Below are 20,215 nucleotides of genomic sequence, written 5' to 3'. Positions count from 1 at the left end.
GGTGTGTCCGGCTCACGCGCCGCTCTAGCCACTGACTTCAGTGGTCGCCGGCGCAAGATGGCGGAGGAGGGTTCCGTTTGCACCTTCGTTTTCAAGAAGCGGGGCCTGGCGGCGGGCAGGGGTCGGCGCAAGCGGCCCAGCAGCGACCAGGAGCAGGGTGAGGGCCGGCGGAGGGCCTCGGGAGGGCGCCGGGAGCCGGGCCGTTAGGATATCCTGCGGGAGGCGAGGGAGGGCCTGGTGCCACCCCGCAGCGCTGCCCCCACACCGGCGGGGCCTGGCAGCCCTCCCCGGCTGTACCGGTGTCTGTGTGGCGGAGGGCGTGAAGGGCTCTTCCCCGGTCGTGCCACCGCCCTCGGGGGTTCTGCCGGTGGCCTCCCGCACCTTCCCGTGGGCGTCCCCAGCCCGCAGAGGGGGGAGGCTGCCGGCGGAGCCTGCACTTGGGCCGAGGTCCTGCCCCCGGGCTCAGCCTTAACCCCGGGCTTTACCCCCCAGAGAGCAGCGGTGAGGAGGGCAGCACGGTGGTGCGCAAGGAGCGGCGGCGGGAGGCCCCCAACCCCATGATCCAGAAGGTAAGGGGGCCACAGCAGGGCACTGCTCCACCCGAGGTGCATCTGCAGCAGCCTGCCAAGCTCAAGCTGGACACAGCTTTGGAGCCTTCTGTCCTTCACACCTCCTGTCTTCCTGCCCCTCAGACCAGGAGATGCGCCAAGGAGAGGCCTGCGTACGCGGTGAGCAGCAGTGACGATGAGGATCCATCCAAGGAGATTGGAGTCACTTACAAATCAACAAGGTCGGCGGTAAGGACTGGGCAGGAATGTGGTTCTGGGGTATGGGATGAGGTGGATCCCACACTTTGATAGAGAGAATTTATCTCTGTGAATGTGGGGTCAGCCATTCCTTCTTTTTAATCTAAAGATACACCTCCCTGTACCTTCCCTCATAATAGACAAACACCTTGCACTAGGTTTATTCTCCTCATACCCTCTGCATCCTCAGGAGGCCATCTAAGGTTGGCCTTGCCCTCCTAGAGGTGGGAATTAAAACCCCAAGATGCCACTGGATTTGCTCAACATCGCAGTAAACTTTCAGGAGAGGGAGCACTTGAATCAGGTTTGCCCTCCTGTTGGGTTTGTGGTTTCGGTTTTAGATCATTTTCCTCCTCAAAGAATTCAAGGTGACTTAGGTGCTGTAGGAGAATGAAGCAGGTGACAGCTTTGTGGCTCCAGAAGCTTGTGGCACCTAAGGTGGATTTGGTTTTAATTGAGGCTGGCTGTAATTACTCTCTTTTTTTCTGTGCAGCTGTTCCTCAAGATCTGATAAAATCAGGAATAGGTGCCTGTTCAGTCCATTAAAGGGGAATCTAAGCCAGATCACTGTATTAACACTAAATTTAAGCCACCCACTGGGTTAAAATTTCAGACGTAACATCCTGTGTGTAGGTGGGATGGTCTCATGATTGAAGTGTTGGACATGGGAGACCCGAGTTCAGTTTCCAGCTAAGCCGAGGCTGAGTGTGAAGGAGTAAAGTAAGGACAAGTGTTTCCTGTAAGCACTAGGCTGGATGAAGCCCATGGTGATTCTCAGGGATGTTCATGGGATGCTCAGGGATGGTAGAAACTGGTGGAAGGTAAAGCAGAGAATCATAGAATGGTGAGAGTTGGAAGGGACCTTAAAGATCGAGTTCCAACCCCCCTGCCCTGGGCAGGGACACCTCCCACCAGAGCAGGTTGCTCAAGGCCCCATCCAGCCACCCCATTCCCAGTCCTCGCTCTGTGACCAGCCCTCCAGGTAGCCAAGGAGCTCTCTGCCTTGTAAGAATTTTCTCTTTGCTGTTGTCACAAGTTCTTCTTGCTTTTCAGAAACCTGTTGGCCCAGAAGACATGGGAGCCACAGCAGTGTATGAGCTGGACACGGAGAAGGAGAAAGATGCTCAGGCCATCTTCGAACGCAGCCAGAAGATCCAGGAGGTGAGTCAGCCCTGCTCTGGAAGTTAGTGCTCTGCAAGAGGACAACATGTGCTTTACTCATCCCCTTCAGCACATCAAGAAGAGTTTGAGTCTCTCCCTCCCTGGAAATTGGAGAAGCCAAGAGTATAATTCTTGTAACAAAATAGGGGAACTTTTGGCTTTCTTGGAATCTCGGTGTTAAGGAAGGCAGGGGTGGGAAGGGAGACTGGTGTCAGAGAGGTGAAAGCTGATCTGTCTCATGAAGCTTTTCTGATTCTTAATGACCTTTCTTTTTGCTTTCCTAGGAGCTGAGAGGAAAGGAAGATGATAAAATTTACCGTGGTATTAACAACTACCAGAAGTACGTGAAACCCAAGGACACGTCGATGGGAAACGCCTCTTCAGGGATGGTCAGGTAGGTCAGGATGAGCTTTGGAGGACTGGGACCACAGAGGAGCTCAGGCACCATCCCCAAAGGGACTTCTTTGGGGCTTAGCTTTGCTGCTGCTGCCAGATGTTTTCTGTCTAATGAATCCAGTGTCTGGTTCTGACCAGGCCCCCAGGGGCCTTCTCCGCTGCAGCTGCAGAGCCAGCCTGAGCCTTCTCCCCCCCTTTCAGAAAAGGACCCATCCGTGCTCCGGAGCACTTGCGGGCCACGGTGCGGTGGGACTACCAGCCTGACATCTGCAAGGACTACAAAGAAACTGGGTTCTGCGGCTTTGGAGGTGAGTGGATCTCACCTGCAGCTGAACACCTGCTGCAAAGGGATCCAGTCCAGCTTGTGACCCCGTGTTTGTAGCACTAAGATGGGCATTTACTGATTTGCAGGCACTTGTTTGCAGAGCTGGGGGGTGATGCTGTTGCAGAGTTGGTTTATGTAACGTTCTTGTCATTTGTGGTGGCCCTTCCGAAAGCTGATGGCCTCTGATCAGTGGTTATGAGTGTCCTGGGAGGGACCTCTGGGATTTGCAGTCACCCACGTTCCCACAGGTGTTCTGGCCACTGAGGCCACACGAGGGATGGGATTTCCTCTTCCTTATCCCACTTCCCCTCTGTGTAAATGCTAGAACTGACGCTGTAGCACACAGAGCATGATCCTGTTGACCCTAAGAGGTGTCCTGTGCCTGTTCCAGGAGCTTGGCACCGCGCTGGAGCGCTGGCGGGCAGGGAAGCAACCAGGTTTCACCTTCTGCTGAGCAAAGCTCAGGCTGCCCCTGAGCGAGGTGTCTGGTTAACAGCTGGGCTGTGTGGGGTAGAGGGTTAATTCTTCTCTCTTTGTGCTGCTCAGACAGTTGCAAATTTCTCCACGACCGCTCGGACTACAAACACGGGTGGCAGATCGAACGGGAGCTGGATGAAGGCCGGTACGGAGTGAACGGTACGGCACCACCCCTCTGCTCTCCCTCCCCGGAGCTAAGGGGGGATGGGGCTCCCAGGGCCTGCCTCTGACCATGCCCTAAAGTGAAGGTGACGTGGGGTTACTGGGTCATGAAGGAGGAAATGGATCCTTTGCTGTCTCAAACTGCACAGACCATGGATCAAATTAATATTAGAGAGAAAGGACTCCATTCTAAAGCTGTGGAACTCCCTGCTGCAGGGTAACATTAGGGCCAGTGACAGCGCTGAGCAAATCTGCTGCTTTCAGATAACCACTGACTGCCACCAGAGAGGATTATTTCCTCTGGTGCTCTAGAAAAGGATAGCACTGCTCCCAGCAGTGAGCTGTGTGGGGCTGGGGAGAGGTGACCATCTCCTGTCCCCCCCCCCAAGATGCTTTCATGCCATGTCCCATCGTTATTTCTCACTCTCAGTGTCCCAAGGCTCATGGGTGTTGCTCACAAACTCATGCCATGTCCCATCGTTATTTCTCACTCTGTGTCCCAAGGCTCATGAGTGTTGCTCACGAACCGCTGTGCAGCCATGGGGAGAAGGGGGTTCTCTGCTCAGTTGGAACCAAAGAGTTTGCTGGCAGGTGGTTTGGAAGAAAATCTGAAAAATAAGAGGGGGCTGGAGGAGATGTCTCTTTATAGCAGGCAGTGGGCGAGGTAGGAAAGAATTTGTTCTTGTGAGATGAGCAACAAGCACGCTGGCTCATTAGACCTAATTATATCTCAGTCCCACATGTGCTACTGACATCAGTAACACCCAGGTGCCAGAGCTCTATTGTTTCCAGCAGAGATTCAATCCCACCTGCTGTACTCTCTCCACAGTTAATATTTCAGGCCCCACGCATGGGCTGCTCTGGCTGCTCTGCTCCTGCTCCAGTCTGGTTCACTTTCTCTTGTGCAGATGAGGAAAACTACGAGGTGAGCAGCGACGAGGAGGATATGCCTTTCAAATGCTTCATCTGCAGAAGTTCCTTCAAGAACCCCGTGGTCACCAAGTAAGTGGTTGTTTTGGCTTGGGGAGCCAAGTGTCTGCTGTCAGTCGAGTCCAGTAGTCCTTCTGTTTGAAGCCAAATACAAACACTGCCCACAGGCTGGTGGGCAGAACCTGCTTGTTGTCTGCCCTGGCTTTCTGGTGGGTGAGGAAATCCTCTGGTAACCAGGGAATCTCATAATTGCATCTGGAGCATCTCCTTGGAAGGGATCTCAAGTCTTTGTTGTCCAGGCATCTTTTAGATTTCCACAGATGGTGCCTGGTTACATCATCTTTCCCCTTAACCTTGGGTTTCATGCCTTCATTTTTCCTGGAGGCTGAATGACACGCTGTGCGGCGTGAGCAGAGAAACAAGCGTGGGGAAGCCAAGGGCTAAAGGAGGATGAGGAGCAGGCTGGGGGCAGCCAGCGTGCCCTGCCAGCCCCCTCCCACACTGCTGGCTGTGGCACTGGGTCCCTGCTGTCTGGAAGAGCTCACTGGTGGCTCTGTGCCAGCACTCACATCAGCATGGCTTCACCAAAACACCTTTCATGGCGACAACGATGCAGAGAAAGAGAAAGCTGTGTTTGCAGCTCAATTTTGCATCCCCCAGGGACCAGTAGTCCATAATTTGTAACTCTGGGACACGGTGATTGTATCTGGTGACACACGGTGGCATCTGTGTCTCCGTACAGGTGTAGGCACTACTTCTGTGAGAGCTGTGCCCTCCAACACTATCGCAAATCCCAGCGCTGCTACGTCTGTGACAAGCAAACCAACGGCGTCTTCAACCCAGCTAAAGGTAACGGGCCTCTGTGGGAGCAAGGGCTTTTGGTGGGAGCATCTGGAGCAGCAAAGGCACCAGCTCCTGAGGTGTCTTCTTGGTGTTTGGCTGGAGGTCACAGCTCTTGGCTGCCAGCAGAGCCTCCTTTAGTGCCAGCAGACACTAAATCATGGCCTGGGTGGCTCTGTAGGTGCTTGCCCAGATGGGGAACTGGAGGAGTGTGACTCCTGGAGCGGAGGTAGCAGCTGGTCTGATGGTCAGTAATGCCCTGATGGATTCTCTGACTGTAACATCTGGTGCCCTGGGCTCAGTGAATGGTGGTAGCTCCCAGCTGAGCCTTCGTGTGGGCCAGGGCAGCTGCCCTGCTTCTTGCAGAGATGGGCATTTCCAGGAGCTGGGCACCAGGCTTTGGCTTCCAGCCCCTGCACCCAGAGTCTCATCCTCCCTATCCCTGTTTTTCAGAGCTAATGGCAAAATTGGAAAAACACAAAGGGGAGGAAGAAGAGGAGGAAGAGCAGCATTCAGACCACGGAGAGGATCCCCAATAGCAGAGCACCCTAAAGGGGAGGAAGAAGAGGAGGAAGAGCAGCAGCATTCAGACCATGGAGAGGATCCCCAATAGCAGAGCACCCTGTTTTGTATGTAGCTGAATAAAGTTTTCATAGGAGATAAAAACGCTCATGGCAGTTGCCTTGGGGCCAGCAGCTGTTCCCAGCTTGTGTATCCAACCAGCAGCTACTAAACCAGTGTCCTGACTGGACCAGACTCCCTCTTTGCTGCTCTAAAGGTGTAAGAACAGGTAAGGTCAGACTCGAGTTGTGGCTGAGTATGGCTGGCTACCACCAGGACCCCTGCAGTTGCCCCCCTGAGTGCAGCAGTGCACTGGGGAAGGTGTTGAAGGCTGTGCCTTTAACTTTGTAACTTCTTTTTTTGACAAAGGTTGCTGTTTCACTCCTAACTTCGCACTGATCTTGCTTCAGGCTGCTGTGTAAGCATAAAACTACTTCCAAGTTAATTTAAGTCCATAATCTTTGAGCACATAACAAGCTGAAAGCGTGGAAGGGGATGAGAAATATTAGCTTGCGTTAAGTTCATCCTTCACCCTAAAAATGCAAACTCAGGGGAAAGCAGGTTCCAGGGCTGCAGTTACTTGTGATTTATTACAGCTCAGTGTTTTCCCTCCTGTCCTTTCTGCCTGCTTCTGGATTCCTAGGAGAATTCAAGAGAGACTTAAAATGTCAGTGGGCAACGTTGTTGAACCTCTCCTGTAAGGAAACCTCCAAACCATCACCAACTCAGCCCCAAAGGTTTTATGCTGAATGGTTTCGTGCTTTTTCTTGCTGTAAGTACCAGTGACCCAGTCCAGCTTCAGGCTTGTGGGAGAGGGATAAGGATTTTTGCATGCTGCAGACTTCATAACAAGCTAGGAAATTAAGATCTAGTTACTACAATAACATGAAATCTGGGGTCAAAGCTGATCCTAGAGAGGAAGAGGGCTTGTCCTTTCTGTTGTACAAACACCTTGCTCTGGCAGAATGAGCACATTCTACTGAAGCTTTCACTAAAGTGCCAGAGCAGTTTGCAGCTTTTTGCTTCAGTTTATAGAAACATGATTTTGAAACATGAAGGCAGTTGCAATTAACAGTGCTGCAACTGTGTTCATCAGGGTATGTTCTACCACCATCCAGCCAGGGTGCAAGCTTCCTCTGAAGTAAGGAAAGGAGAAGAGAGCGAGCACGCACAGCCAGCCTGTGGCATTTGTGATCCACTCCATCACCTTGCAGCAACAGCAGACTTAAAAAAAACAACTTCAGAAATATTTTATTTGTTTTGGCAAAAAACTAGAGTAACAAACTTTATCTGGGTTCAAGTACAGTTTATAAACACAAGAAAGGACCTGTTGCCAGCACCACTACTCCCATCGACCACACCTCCAGGACGGGATTCTCAGTGCTTCGGTAAAGAGTAGACTTCATCCAGCACCTGTGGTCCTTGAAAGGGGCAAACTAAAAGCCTTAAATACACTTCCAAAATAAAAACAAACACCGTGGGACAGGGGAGAGCTGCCACAGCAGCAGGACAGAGTCACAGAGCCGTGAATCGAGGGGAGCCACGGGAGAAACAGAGCTTTTACCTGTCAGTCAGTCAGGGGAGGCAGAACAGCAACGGCAATGGAAGGCTTAAGATCAATTCTGTACATGATGTTCAAAAGGAGTCGTGAGCAAGAGGATTTAGTATGAAAATCAACTTCTTTTTCCTCTGTGCCAGGGTAACTCGCTGAGAACAAGCTGGTGTGAGTGTTATGTGCTGTGAAACCAGCCCAGCTAACGGGAGGCTCAAGAAGATGTGCTGTGGGGATAAAAAAAGCTGGTGCATTGCACAAGGTGTTCACACTCGCTTTGGTGAGCCAGGCAGCCCCGGGAGGAGAGGCTGGAATGCCCTGTCTGACCTGGAGCTCAGAGGGCTCAGCATCAAGTGAGAGGAGTCTCTCCCAAAGTTCTCTCCAGAACTGGAAGAATCCAGTGCTGCAGAGGAATGCCCGATGCGGCAGACGTGCCTGGAACAGAATCTTGTCATCTTTGATCTCCCGTTTGCCATCACAAAGCAGTGACTAAGAACATAATCCCTTTTTTCCCCACCCTCCAAACTTAGCCTGTAACAGTAATGGGACTAGCTCTAAGAGAATGCCCAAAACTAAAAGCTTCCTGCCTCCCCTTAACTCTAAGGCACCCTTAAAAAGAGAAAGAACCAAAGAGGGTAGGGACATGCAGCCTTCAACTGTGATACAAGAAAGCCAGTGATTTTTAGAAACACATAAATAGAGACTAAACAGACTCACTCAACCCATTCAAGTGATCTACTGGTGCTCAGCTGCCAGAACTGGGGCTCTGGGCACTGCACCACCTGGAATACTTCACAGTTCCTTGGGGTTGATCCTTTCCCAGCTCAGGTCTGTCCCATTTGTTTCCAGGCTACTTCCTAAGTAAAGAGGCAGTTGAAGTTCCTTCCCAAGAACCTGTAAACTCTTCTATGTGTAACATTCATCACCTTTTATGAACAGGACCAATAAATTACAATGTCCAGAAAGCTCCTCCACAACCAGGCGTCGTCCCTGTTTTTTCTAGAATTCCCAATCATCCACATCCAGCTGCTCCAGGTTTGACACCAGCCCAAAAATGCCACTGGGATCCTGGGGCCGCGTTCCTTCAAAATTGGTGATTGGGGTGACGGGGCGCAGGAGTTCAGGGAGCGCTTCAGAAGCGCGACGCTTGATCTGCACAGAAAGGAGAAAACTTGGCTGTGGAAATGCTTCCCCACAGCTGCTCACAGGCAAGCAGCAACAACATGTGGTTATAGGGAGAAAATAAGAATAGTTTTCTCCTCCCATGTGCACCAAGAGATGTGCAGGGCTTTCACACCACATCTTGTAGCAAGAAAATGCTTTGCGTGCTCTTTCCAGCAGCTTTTGGGTACCGTGGTGGCCCTGGTACTGCTCTCAGGGAAGCACCACCCCAACCCTTGGCTCAGAGCAAGCCAGACAGAATCACAGAATCTTCTAGGTTGGAAGGGACCTTAAAGATCATCTTGTCCAACCGTCAACCTGACTGACAAAAATAGACACCCACACAACAAACAAGGAGCATCACCATCACTAAACCAGACCTCCCAGCACTACATCAACCCGTCTTTTGAACACCTCCAGGGATGGTGCCTCAACCACCTCCCTGGGCAGCCCATTCCAATGGCTGAGAACCCTTTCAGTGAAAAAATTTTTCCTAATATCCAGCCTGAACCTCCCCTGGCATAACTTGAGGCCATAAATCATCCCAGGGGCAGGAGAGCCTCTGCCTCTTCCCATGCCAGGGCTGGAGCTCCCAACCTGCCACACAGGTCACCTCCTTTTGGTCTCAGTAAGGACTGCCTTGCCCCAGCACTCTGTGGGTGAAAAACCTCTGGCACACAGGACAGGCAGATTTACATCCTCTGAGAACAGCCATCCCACCTCCCAGGAGGATGTGAGGATTCACAAGCTGCACTTACAATTAGACCCCAAACTAAATCCATACTTTCAGAGCACGGAAAATCCAGCAACTCAACATTCCCACCCTCAGGTTCAATGACACAGCAAGACAACTACGACAGAAAAGCCACTCTTCTTTATCTGCAGATTAAATGAGTTCCTTACCTGCTTGAAAAAGGGATGATTGAGCAGCGCACCTGCACTTGGCCTGTAAAAGGGAGTTAGAGTGAAGTAAGCACAAAAGAAATTGCATCAGTGTTTAAAGTCAGTTAGTGGCAGTGGAAGAAAGAAAAGACTGGGGTCCTTCCTGCCTCTCTCATGGCTCAGCTATAGGATATGTCCCTTTTGTAACCAGCAGCACTGTTTAGGATATTCACATGATGTTTTATACAAGCAGTTTATGCAGCAGAGTCTCATAGGGATCAAAAAATCAAGTTGTTCAGTTTATTTTCCTGACAGGTAGCACCACTCTACCCCCCAAAGAAGAAATTCTTCATGCTCTCTTATAGAAAGTGTCTCAAAGTGTTAATACTGCTCGTTTTACACGCTTGGATTGCTCTCCTCAATGCATACAGCACATCCTCACTCCACTACACTTTTGGGAAGAAAACTTTCAACAACCTCTCCTGGCTCTCAGGGTTTAATCAGCCCTAGAAAAGAGCAGCTTTCAGCTGGTTTTACCTGAAGTCGGGGTTCCGCTGGAGGCACTGCTCTACAAAGTTATGGAAGTAGGTGGAGAAGGTCCGGAGATACGGGTGCAGGGCTGGCTCTCCGTTGGCTGCTCTCACGTTGCTAATAGCCATGCTCTCACCCATCCCATAATTAGCACTTGAACGGGAGGTTTTCATGGTCAGCTCATCAGCAGGAATTGTGGTGGTGTCTAAGAGGCAGGGAACAGTTCCATTCAGCTTTTCCAAGAGCATCTGGAAGAGAAGGGGCATAAGCAACGTCACACACACACAAAGACCGGACTATTAATATTTCGAAGTGGATTTCTAATGTCCTCAAAATTTGGACATGACCATTCTGACACTGATGATTCAATACAAAAGCCCTGCAGTTCAATGGAAAAAGCTCCAATGAGAAGGGAATTCAGGCAGGCACAGCACCCTTCTGTCTTCACATCCCAGTGCAGCGAGGCAGTTCCCTGTGCCAGGGGGAAGGATGAGAAAGGAACAGCTTTAACCCTCACCTGAGTAGAAGGCATGTCTTTGAACGGTACGTGTCCGTTTGCCAGCTCACAGGCTGTTATTCCTACGCTGTAAATGTCAGATTTTGCATCATAACCCTGGAGATTCTAGATGAAAAGGAGAAGAAAAATTACCCTACAAGAAAACTATTTATTGAAACAGAGATCAGATCAAATTCCAGCCTCTCGCCCTGCACCTGCCCCAAATCTGTTTCCTCCAGCCTCTCCCCTCCATTTTCCTTGCATTTGCTTGCACCCTCCTCTGGAGAGGAGACAATGTTGTAACATGGGCTTCTCAGCAATTACCCCTTTTGACAGGAACACAGGTTTCCCCTTGCTAGGGATCACTGTTTTTAAGGTAAAAAGGATAAAGCTCATCATAAGAAAAAGTAACCTTGTGACTTTTATCGTGTACCCACCACCACACCCCCAAACATGCCAAAAGAACTCAGAAAATTATACAGAGATACCATATATCACTAAAAACTAGCAAATTTTGGGCTTCTCAGCAATTACCCCTTTTGACAGGAACACAGGTTTCCCCTTGCTAGGGATCACTGTTTTTAAGGTAAAAAGGATAAAGCTCATCATAAGAAAAAGTAACCTTGTGACTTTTATCGTGTACCCACCACCACACCCCCAAACATGCCAAAAGAACTCAGAAAATTATACAGAGATACCATATATCACTAAAAACTAGCAAATTTTTTAACACACCTGCTGCAAGACTTCAGGGCTGAGCCAAGGCAGGACTTTGATGCTGTATTTGGGAAAGTCATGAACAACTTTGAGTCGCTGCCCGTGGTTGATCATACTCAGGTTACTGCGCAGGCCAGAGAGGTACACCTTCCCGTCCACTGAGATCAGGATATGGCTGGCTTTAACACTCCTGAAAATAAGTAAAAACAGTCAGGTTCTCTGCCCTCAAAGGAGTGAACGTTCCTCACAGCTTTCCCAAGCAGACTTGGTGCAGAAGGGCACTGCAAAGGATTTAAGGCAGGCATAGATAAGCTAAACTTCTCTTACAGTGCATACAATAAAAGTAGGAACCACCAATAACCTAAAACTTTCAGCATCTGAAATTTACTCTTGGCAACACAAGGATGTATCAGAGAAGAAGAAAAAAATGCTAAGGGATGGAGGCAGTGATGTAAAACTTTCAGCATCTGAAATTTACTCTTGCCAACACAAGGATGTATCAGAGAAGAGGGAGAAAAATGCTAAGGGATGGAGGCAGTGATTTAGAAAGAGAATAAGAGAAGTTGTAGTACTAAACAGAAATTAATCCTTAGTAAGCACCTATAGGAAGATAAAAGCCTTCTGTACTGGACAGCTCAATGTGCAGGACAATACTTGATCAGCCTCCCACCAGGAGGCCAAGACTCCTATCGACCATCCTGAATGCTGTGCAAAACCAGCTTCTACAAACATTAAAAGGACTCTTTTTCACTTTGTAGGTTTCCAAAGACCATTTCAGTGGCAAAGAAGAGTGTGGGACTGAAGGTACAGACCCAGGAAGAGGGCCCCTCCCACTGTCAGTCTCAATTTGGAGACTGTTGATGGTATCTGAGCAGAGCCTTAACAAGTCACCCCGTCACCACCAGCTGTAGTTGTGATTTTAGATACATTGTGGGCTTTGGGATAAGTTTGTTCCACAGTGACATTTTCACACAGTTTAGTAAGAGCAATGATATAATTTCCCATGAATATCAAACTGACTTGCTCTAACAGCAAAACAAAACAAAACTTGATAGTTTTGCATCTACAACAAAAACATGAAGTTCTGCATCTCTTGAACTATTCACTCTGCTCTAACGATCAGTATTTCTGAGAACTTGCAACAGAAGGAAAATATATCACCCTTTTTTATTATTACCTATGTACATAGCCCATATGGTGGATATAGTCAAGTGCTTTCAGTACTCCTTGGAGGATATATGCAATAGCCAGTTCACTCATCCCATCCATAAAATGGGTACAGATTAAATCTTTTGCAGAACCTAAAAGAAACAAAACACTTCTTACTCGGTCAGAAAAAAAAAAACCAACCCAAGGATACTTCACTTCTTAAATTTAATTTCTCAGAATATGATGGTCAGACAAAAATATCCACTCTCCACCTACCATAGGCCATGAAAGATGTCACTACCCATAGCTCATTGTCAGCTATGAAAGTTGCTTTGTAGGGCACGATGTTAGGGTGGTTGAAGAGCTTGGAGACATGAAGCTCCCCCTGAAATTAACAAAAAGATATTTTGATTCAATTTAATAAATGCAGGAATACAAATACAGTATTGATAACCACTGCTCTTGCTGTCTGTCCTCTCTTAAACTTGCATTATGGTATTAGTGGATTCATTTTACCTGCAAGAACGTGACCATTTCATTGGTGCAGGCCTCCAAGTTGACTCTTCTGACTGTGACATACTCTCCTGTGGGTTTATACCTGGCCAGGTTCACAACCATCAAGTCTTCAAAGCCTCTGCCTGAAAGAAAAGGCATTAAAGCTTCAGGGATATTTCTGGAACCACACACTTCTGGAGAACTCCTCCAGTCCTTGACCCTTAAATAATCTTTACACTCATTTACTGAAACTATTTTTGGCCTTGTGAAAAAGAGTAATCGTTCCATCAGACACCACCTTCCTTGGCACGTATCCCACTGAGAGAAATCCTCCCAGTCAGTAATATTATCCTGTCTTTCAAGTTCAGAACTGAGGTAGAAATAAAACGATTAGGCCACAGCCCCACCGAGGACACGACAGGTTTCAGGCCCCTTCTGCTGACTTTGTACTTCACACCCAATATCATTAACCCACCACCGGCCTCTTTCAATTGGCAGCTTTTAGGATTGGCATCTCCTTTGTTATCAAAGTGATTTTAAGATCAAAGAGAACAGGCATCTAATGGAAAAAAATAAGCAGTTGATCAAGAGAAGGCCAACAAATCTGCAGAAGGTATTTTCTTTGTGAAGTGGACTTCCAACCCTCCAGTTGTGTTACCTATGATAGTGAGCAACTCGTAACAGCTGCTGTCTGGAAGGAAGTTGCTCATGGTGTCCCTTTTCGGGGAAGAAGCTATCGACTCGGAGCTCGCCTCATTTGCCTGGGGGAAAAAAAAATCCTTTTCGGGGAAGAAGCTATCGACTCGGAGCTCGCCTCATTTGCCTGGGGAAAAAAAAAAAAAACAACAATGAAGTCAGGTTAAAAGAAATAAAGAACACGTGCTGGAAAAATCATCTGCTCCTTATATTATCATACACCGTAAAATAGTAACACAGTGTTGAATACAGAAGAGAGAATTTAATTGCTGTTAAAGTAATTTTAAAATAGTTATTTATCAATTGAAATCCAGGAGATGCCTCATTTCAGAAGATCCAGACATCTGTGTTTCAAAAACATGTAACAGGTAGGTTCTTATTTACTGCAAGCTGGAATTTCTTGAGGAGTATTTGGATAAAGCCAATTACCATTCCCCAGGACAGCTTAAGCACTGTTTTATAGTAACTACCTTTCTTCCATTACTGTGCCACCATCCTGTTGCCTGAGCAAAGGCCAAGGAAAGCTTGTTTATGGCACTTCTGTGCTCTGTGGTGGTCAGCATTCCTGTTGGACGCTGGGCCTTCTGGCTTTCAGCTGCTCATAGGTGATACGAGCAGTGCAGCTGAAGCTGCTCAGCTGAATGGTGGAAGTGATGAACCAATTTAGCCCCAGACATGAAGATCAGACACACACGAAAAGAGAAGCTCCAAATGAACGCAAAAACTTAAATGCAAAGCATTAGTGCTTACAGAAACGAAAAAGAAAAGCAAAAGACCCCACAGCACACGGGGAAGCAGCACTCCCGAGCCTGTCAGCTTTTCTTCCCTCCATCCGCCCTAAAGCTACCTGCTTTATTTACATACACGTAAATCTTTCCAAGCAGGATTTTGCAGAAGACAAGCTTCAATGTTCTTGCAAGTTCCACTATATCTGCCAACTCCCTCAAATTCCCAAAGTCACAAGGAGAGCATCCTAATGGGGATCCAAATTTATTTGGTGTCTAAGATCGGATTTAGTTATCTCCAATTTCCAGCACATTAACTCCTCCTGACATTTGGAACTCCAGCTCATTTTTTCCACCTCATTCTTCATCAACTACAAATGCCCTTTATCAGACCTTTTCTCACGGTACATGAAGCAGAAGAGGCTTGTGCATTTTCCCAGAGTGACAGCAAATACTCTTTTTTCCATCGCTGAAAGATGGAAACACGGTGACAGCTGAAAAACAAGGAACTTGCTGTTCTACACTCAGTCCAGGGTAAATGCAGTGCAATGAGCACAGATATGAATTTGCCATAAATGACCTTTACAGGTCCCTAAGTATATTTTGGGAGAGCTAACAGGCTTCCCAAGTTCCACCTTCTCAGCTGCCTCTGAATAGCACACGTTTTACCTCTCCCTGCCTACCTTAAAAATGGGTATGTTTTTCCGTGGAGGGAAAAGGCAAGACTTAAGATTTGTGAGCAGTGCTATGGTATAATTTCAGCTCAAGCAACTCCAGCACAGCAACTCGGTCCTGTTCCAGGAGAGCTCACCCCCAAGATCTCAGCAGTCCCAAACCCTTTATTCTGGTGGTAACACTACCCAGTGCTGTTCCTTGGCTGAGAACAGGCAGCAACTTTCCATTCAAGATTTCAAACTTCTGTTAAAGATGCCTGTTAATCCTGATCTCAGTTGTATCATTTATTATTTCTTCCAGCAATTTCACTGAGTCCTGTCAACAGCAAGATTGCCAGGAGAGACACACAGGCAGATGGAAACCTCTGAAGCAGAAAGGCACCACCGAGGAAATGAAAGCGGGAGGGCTCTGATAAGCGGCGTTATGGAGCAATGACAGCTGGTGAAACACTGAGCAATATGTAAGTGGTTTGCTTCATCCAGATACAGCATAAGCCAACAAAACAGATGCAAAAAAAAAAAAAATTAAATTAATTTAATCTTATTAATGGTGTAGGCTGTTTCAACAGTAATGGAAAAACGCGGTAAATTCCCTTTTTAAAAGTCTTCCAGTACATCAGAGGTCTTCACTCACCTCTCTTCGTGTTAGCAGTGACCAGTAACTGAGAGTTAATGCAAAAGGAGCTCTACCAGAAATTTATCAACATCATAGAAGAGATTAAAAAAAAAAAAAAAAAAGTTAAACTGAAATGTCATTTATGAAATACCGCAAAAAAGCTCCTCGGTGGTTTCACACAGGACAACTTTTGGTGTATGGTCAAAAGCAAAAGCAGCTGCAAAATGAAGTCAGATCGGACTAGCTTTATGGCCTGACATTCATTAAGAGCTGGCTTTCTGGCTTGTTGATCTGATTTTAATTTGAGATAGATTTAAGGAAATTAAATCTTTGAAAGGCAACTACTGCTACAAACGCCACAAGGAAATCAGTTATGAGATGCTGGCAAGGATCTGCGTTTGCCAAGTGACATTCATCTCCGTTGGGAAGAGGGAATGTCATTTTGTTCTGCTGCCTTCCTCTCCACCCCCTCATTCCCTCACTCACTTTCAGCATAAGCAATAAAAAATTTCCTCCCGTTCCTCTTGCCATATTATTTACCTTCTTCTATAGCCCTGCTGGAAAAAAGTAAGCTTTTATTTAGATGTAAAAAAAAAATCAAAATGAGAGTCAGCAATCCCACTGCAAAAGTGTCCAAACCCCAAGTGAATGGTGTGAAAAAACCCAAACAGATGCTAATCTCAATTTGCTTCCAGTCCAGCATATGTGTAACACTCAGCAATTTAAAAAAGGTGTGAATTTACTTGACTTTATACAAAATATTCCATCTACGTCTCATATTTTCAGTTTTCTTTGTGCCAATAAATTACAGGCACTGGCAGAAAAATCAATTATAAGCAGCTTGAACCGACACAGTTATAATCAAATCACACTTAATTCATGCTTGTAATTAGCTTAAACTAGAGCAACACCTGCACACAGAAATGTTTCAATATGGTGTGGGCAGGTGGGAAATCATTTACACAAATATATTCTATCATAAATTGTGGTGAGCATTGTTTGTTATGAACCAGACAGTGTGCAAGCAGGGCCTGCAAAACAAAAAGCATCAAGGTATAGTTCTTAACTGCCACATTTTGGCTGTACATTTTTGAACAGACATTCCATGTTTGCTTGTGATTTGGGTTTTAAAGAGACAAAGCTCTCTGTGCAGAGAACTGGCTCTGAAAACAATCAGGGAACAGGAGGTAAAGTCAGTTCAAACTGAAAATTACACAACGTTTGGTTTTGATGCTGGAGCCTCAGTTGTGGCTGCTCCACAGGGAAGGGAAAGGAAATCAGAACTGATGTGTTCAGAAGGGAACACTGGTTTTCAGTGGCCAATATAACATTTTTGGAGCCTAGTTTTCAGAAGTCCCATAAACTAACCTCTTCCTTTTATTCTAAAAGAGAGTTATAAGAGATTAGCATCTCGAAAGAATCAGATCTTAATCATCTCAAAAAAAAAGAGACCCTCGGGGGGTGCGGGTAGGAGGGGACAATGACACAAATACAAATCCAAGACATTAAATGTAAAGTTTTGACTTGTGACATATAGTTTGAAAACCACACACCAAAATCTCCGCTCCAGGGTGAAACCTGTTTCCACACTTGTAGAGCTAAATATAGAGATGAAATATATAACTAAGGTAAAAAGAAAAAAACCAAACTTCCACAAGGAATAATCTCCATGCAATGAACCACAGCACCACAGCCTGCAAAAGTCACTTACTTTTCTCCGAGAGTCACCCGGAGGCTGCTCTGGAGTAAAGAAATTAATTGTTCACCATGTTGTGTTCAACAGATACCCATTCAAAATATAGTTGGAAAACTGAGTAAATAACCCTGCATGATACTTTTTGATACCAAATACATACAACCTTTTTGGTTGGTTGGTTGTAGACAATGACATTTAATTTACACATAAGGTTGCAGCACTAAAAATAATCAAATTGTAGTACAAGTATGGGAATTAAAGAGATTCAAACAGTGCTACTGTTCATATATTCAACATAAATATAAGATTTTATTTTTTTTTATACCTCTAAACACATTCCAAAATGACATATCAACTTCAGTTACATAGAGAAGAAACTAAAGTTTATTTAAAATAGTGAAAATTCTTTCACTCCACCTGGAAGCTCAAGATCTAGACCCATTTCCTGTGCTCTGATTGCTTTCCATGTCACTGACTAGGAATTCTGCATCCTACCACACAATTTTGCTCATTGCGCACAAAGCAGAACAGAAACCAATCAGCTCTCCTGCAGGAACACCAGGGAGCTGTCATCAGCCTTCCAAAATCCATTTTTACTTGGAAAATTATAATTAACCTTCCCAAATCCATCTTTTGCATAGGAAAAAAAAACAGTTATGCTAAGAAATACAGAGTGCAGAGTCTGAAAATAGTACTGCCATCAAGATGACATTGATTCCAAATAACATACTAGATCTTGGACACTTCCATATTAATTTTTTATGGTCAGCCTGCTTGAATAACCAAATCTGCTGCTATAACCAGATTTATTCACCTCTTCTACTGTTAAGATACATATTTACAACCAAATTAACAGACCTTGCAGCTAAAATAAAACATTTCTAACAATGTCATGTAACAGGAGGAAAACCTACCTCCAAACAGTTCGAACTCTCTTAAGCCTTCAACAATGAACTTTTCAGACACCCACCGCTGACAGAAAGAAAAAAAATCCCCCAGATAATTAGTCATTCCATCTAGAAACAAGTTTCTTTTCCCTCTCCCCCATAAAAAAACCACATCAGAGAATCATAACACTTCAAGGGTTCTACCGTGGTCTGAAACCGATTAGTTGCAACGTCAGAATTACATCCTTACTTTGGACAAAAATATTCTCTTTTTGTGCCACTAAGATGGCAAGCACCCAGAACCACACAGGTGCTGTTGCTTTTCCCGCCCAGCATGCACTTGCAATCAAATTAACATCATTTTAGATCATTCAACCAAGAACCTTTACACATGCACATACCACAAAAATAATAACCATGCGTTATGTCCCCATGCTACAGCTCCCTTATATATATACAACTCCCAAATAAAGTTATTTGCTTAGATGTAACAGGTGTAAAAAAAGCTCCAACTATTTACAATTAGGTGATGTCTTAAAGACTTTAAACATTCTGGCTATGTTCTATTAACTGAAGGATGCAAAATTAGAACATAAATATTTTAAAGCTGCTGTTCTCTTCCCGAATTCATGCTTAAAATTCAGAGCGAGCATGAGGTTGCGCAGAGAACTGTTTCCACCACTCTATTCAACTCTGTGATTCAAAGAGAAATATATATATAAACACACATATAGTGCACAATAGAACAATGCAGAGTGTTGATGGTGGAGTTAGCATTAAATAAACAAACACTCCAATGTTAGAATGTCTAGTCAGTAAAATAACTAAAAAAATAGCTTATGTTGTTTAGTGCAATGAAGCCAGTCCTAGAAAGCACCGAGGAGTCTTTAGGTGACAATGACTCAAAACTCCTATATAACAGTATCATCTTAAGGCATAAAAAGTGGTTCTCTCACATGAAACTATCTCTCTTAAAAAAAAACAGAATTAAAGAAAGCTGTTGTGTTTAGCTGGTGACCTCCCACAGGTGAGGCCATAATTTAGAATCATAGAATGGTTAAGAGTTGGAAGGGACCTTAAAAATCATGGAGTTCCAACCCCCTGCCCTGGGCAGGGACACCTCCCACCAGCCCAGGTTGCCCCAAGCCCCCTTCAACCTGGCCTTGAACCCCTCCAGGGATGGGGCAGGCTCTCACCAGAGAAGGGATCTGGGCAACCTGGGCCAGGCTCTCACCAGAGAAGGGGAGGAAATAATCACCATTATCACACTTTTCCTTCATTGCGATGCTCGTTACAAACCCCTCGCACCACACACCAAGGAGATACAGGTGTGCAAGCACTAAATACTTCAGCGCAGGGTTGGTTTTTTTTTCCTAACTAGCACCTAGCTTGCTCGTCGACACCCTACCCTTTAATTAGCAGGTTTTAATGTGATTTTAAGGTGCTTTCCAGGAGGCCGGCCCCACCGCCGCTCCTCTCCACAAGCGCAAGGCAGGCTCTACCCGACAGGCCGGCGTCTGAGGGAAGGCTGGAAGGTGTTCAACACTCACCCTAATCCGTTCGGGTTTACTTACAAGAAAAGACATGGAATCCGCCTTTTTGTGTTACCACACGCAGCTCGTGAAAGGACGGGCAACCTGCAGGCACAACAGCGGGTCACCCCCTCACGCCGAGCCCCGCACCGGCCAGCGCTCACCCGGGGTCCGGCAACCCCAGGCTGGGAAGGACCCTACCGGAGCGGGGGCGACCGGTAAGAACGGCCCGGACCCCGCGGGGCAGCACCACACACCGCCCCCCCCCCAGGCCCCTTACCCGTTCCTCAGGCTGCGGCCGCCGCTCACCGGCAGGAGACGCTGCGTGTGTGACGCAAGCACGCACTCCCCCACGTGATGCGGCTCGCTCGCCGGTCGCGCGCGTGACGTCAGCTCGAGGCTCCCCCCTCCCGCCGGAGCGGCGGGAAGCGGCCGGCGCCATGTTGGTTCCCTCAGGGAACGGCCGAGGCTTCGCCCCCGCCGCCCGCCCTCGGCCCCAGCCTCAAAGGAAGGGGGCAAATCATAGAATGGTTTGGGTTGGAAGGAACCTCAAAGATCATCGAGTTCCAACCCCCCTGCCATGGGCAGGGACACCTCCCACCAGAGCAGGTTGCTCAAGGCCCCATCCAGCCTGGCCTTGAACACTTCCAGGGATAGGGCATCCACAGCTTCCCTGGGCAACCTGTTCCAGTGTCTCACCACCCTCATAGTAAAAAATTTCATTCTGATATCTAATCTGAATCTTTTT

General features: G+C 46.9%; 2 protein-coding genes across 7 annotated transcripts; one reads left to right on the top strand and one right to left on the bottom strand.

Annotated features, from left to right (window-relative positions):
- The first annotated feature begins 34 nt into the window (after positions 1-34).
- Positions 35-6,896, top strand: LOC106896487 (RING finger protein 113A-like). 2 transcript variants are annotated; one of them, XR_001413638.1, is made up of 13 exons: positions 35-157; positions 493-569; positions 693-797; positions 1,860-1,967; positions 2,252-2,361; positions 2,565-2,671; positions 3,235-3,324; positions 4,236-4,329; positions 5,000-5,106; positions 5,551-5,597; positions 5,669-5,887; positions 6,028-6,430; positions 6,755-6,896. XR_001413638.1 is itself a non-coding variant. In XM_014956545.1 (11 exons), the coding sequence occupies exons 1-11, from the start codon at positions 58-60 to the stop codon at positions 5,708-5,710; spliced, it is 987 nt and encodes a 328-aa protein (XP_014812031.1). In that variant the 5' UTR covers positions 35-57; the 3' UTR covers positions 5,711-5,757. The 2 variants fall into 2 exon arrangements, 1 of the variants encoding a protein (XP_014812031.1); XM_014956545.1 differs by lacking the exons at positions 6,028-6,430; positions 6,755-6,896 and having other exon boundaries at positions 5,551-5,585; positions 5,657-5,757.
- STRADA (STE20-related kinase adaptor alpha) lies at positions 6,884-19,809 on the bottom strand. Of its 5 annotated transcripts, none has more exons than XM_014956540.1 (13): positions 19,748-19,809; positions 19,486-19,572; positions 17,963-18,020; positions 17,064-17,092; positions 13,300-13,402; positions 12,663-12,784; positions 12,423-12,531; positions 12,175-12,298; positions 11,016-11,187; positions 10,302-10,406; positions 9,791-10,032; positions 9,275-9,317; positions 6,884-8,362 (listed from the first exon to the last, which is right to left on the bottom strand). In XM_014956540.1, the coding sequence occupies exons 2-13, from the start codon at positions 19,519-19,521 to the stop codon at positions 8,210-8,212; spliced, it is 1,296 nt and encodes a 431-aa protein (XP_014812026.1). In that variant the 5' UTR covers positions 19,522-19,572; positions 19,748-19,809; the 3' UTR covers positions 6,884-8,209. The 5 variants fall into 5 exon arrangements, with proteins under 5 accessions (XP_014812026.1, XP_014812027.1, XP_014812030.1 ...); XM_014956541.1 differs by having other exon boundaries at positions 19,510-19,572; positions 19,748-19,789; XM_014956544.1 differs by lacking the exons at positions 17,064-17,092; positions 19,748-19,809 and having other exon boundaries at positions 6,890-8,362; positions 19,510-19,566.
- Between the last annotated feature and the right edge of the window lie 406 nt (positions 19,810-20,215).

This window comes from Calidris pugnax, unplaced genomic scaffold (assembly GCF_001431845.1).
Source record: "Calidris pugnax isolate Ruff unplaced genomic scaffold, ASM143184v1 scaffold167, whole genome shotgun sequence".
NCBI classification, from domain to species: domain Eukaryota; kingdom Metazoa; phylum Chordata; class Aves; order Charadriiformes; family Scolopacidae; genus Calidris; species Calidris pugnax.
This window is presented reverse-complemented; position numbering and strand designations above follow the sequence as displayed.

Excerpts from the sequence above, each read along its gene's own strand:
- STRADA (XM_014956540.1), bottom strand. The coding sequence starts at position 19,521 with ATGTCTTTTCTTGTAAGTAAACCCGAACGGATTAGG. Across the intron at positions 18,021-19,485 it reads GTAAACCCGAACGGATTAGG|CGGTGGGTGTCTGAAAAGTT; the intron begins GTGAGTGTTGAA and ends TCTTTCTGTCAG. Across the intron at positions 10,033-10,301 it reads AAGACATGCCTTCTACTCAG|ATGCTCTTGGAAAAGCTGAA; the intron begins GTGAGGGTTAAA and ends CTTCTCTTCCAG.
- LOC106896487 (XM_014956545.1), top strand. The coding sequence starts at position 58 with ATGGCGGAGGAGGGTTCCGTTTGCACCTTCGTTTTCAAGAAGCGGGGC. Across the intron at positions 158-492 it reads CAGCAGCGACCAGGAGCAGG|AGAGCAGCGGTGAGGAGGGC; the intron begins GTGAGGGCCGGC and ends TTTACCCCCCAG. Across the intron at positions 2,672-3,234 it reads TGGGTTCTGCGGCTTTGGAG|ACAGTTGCAAATTTCTCCAC; the intron begins GTGAGTGGATCT and ends TGTGCTGCTCAG.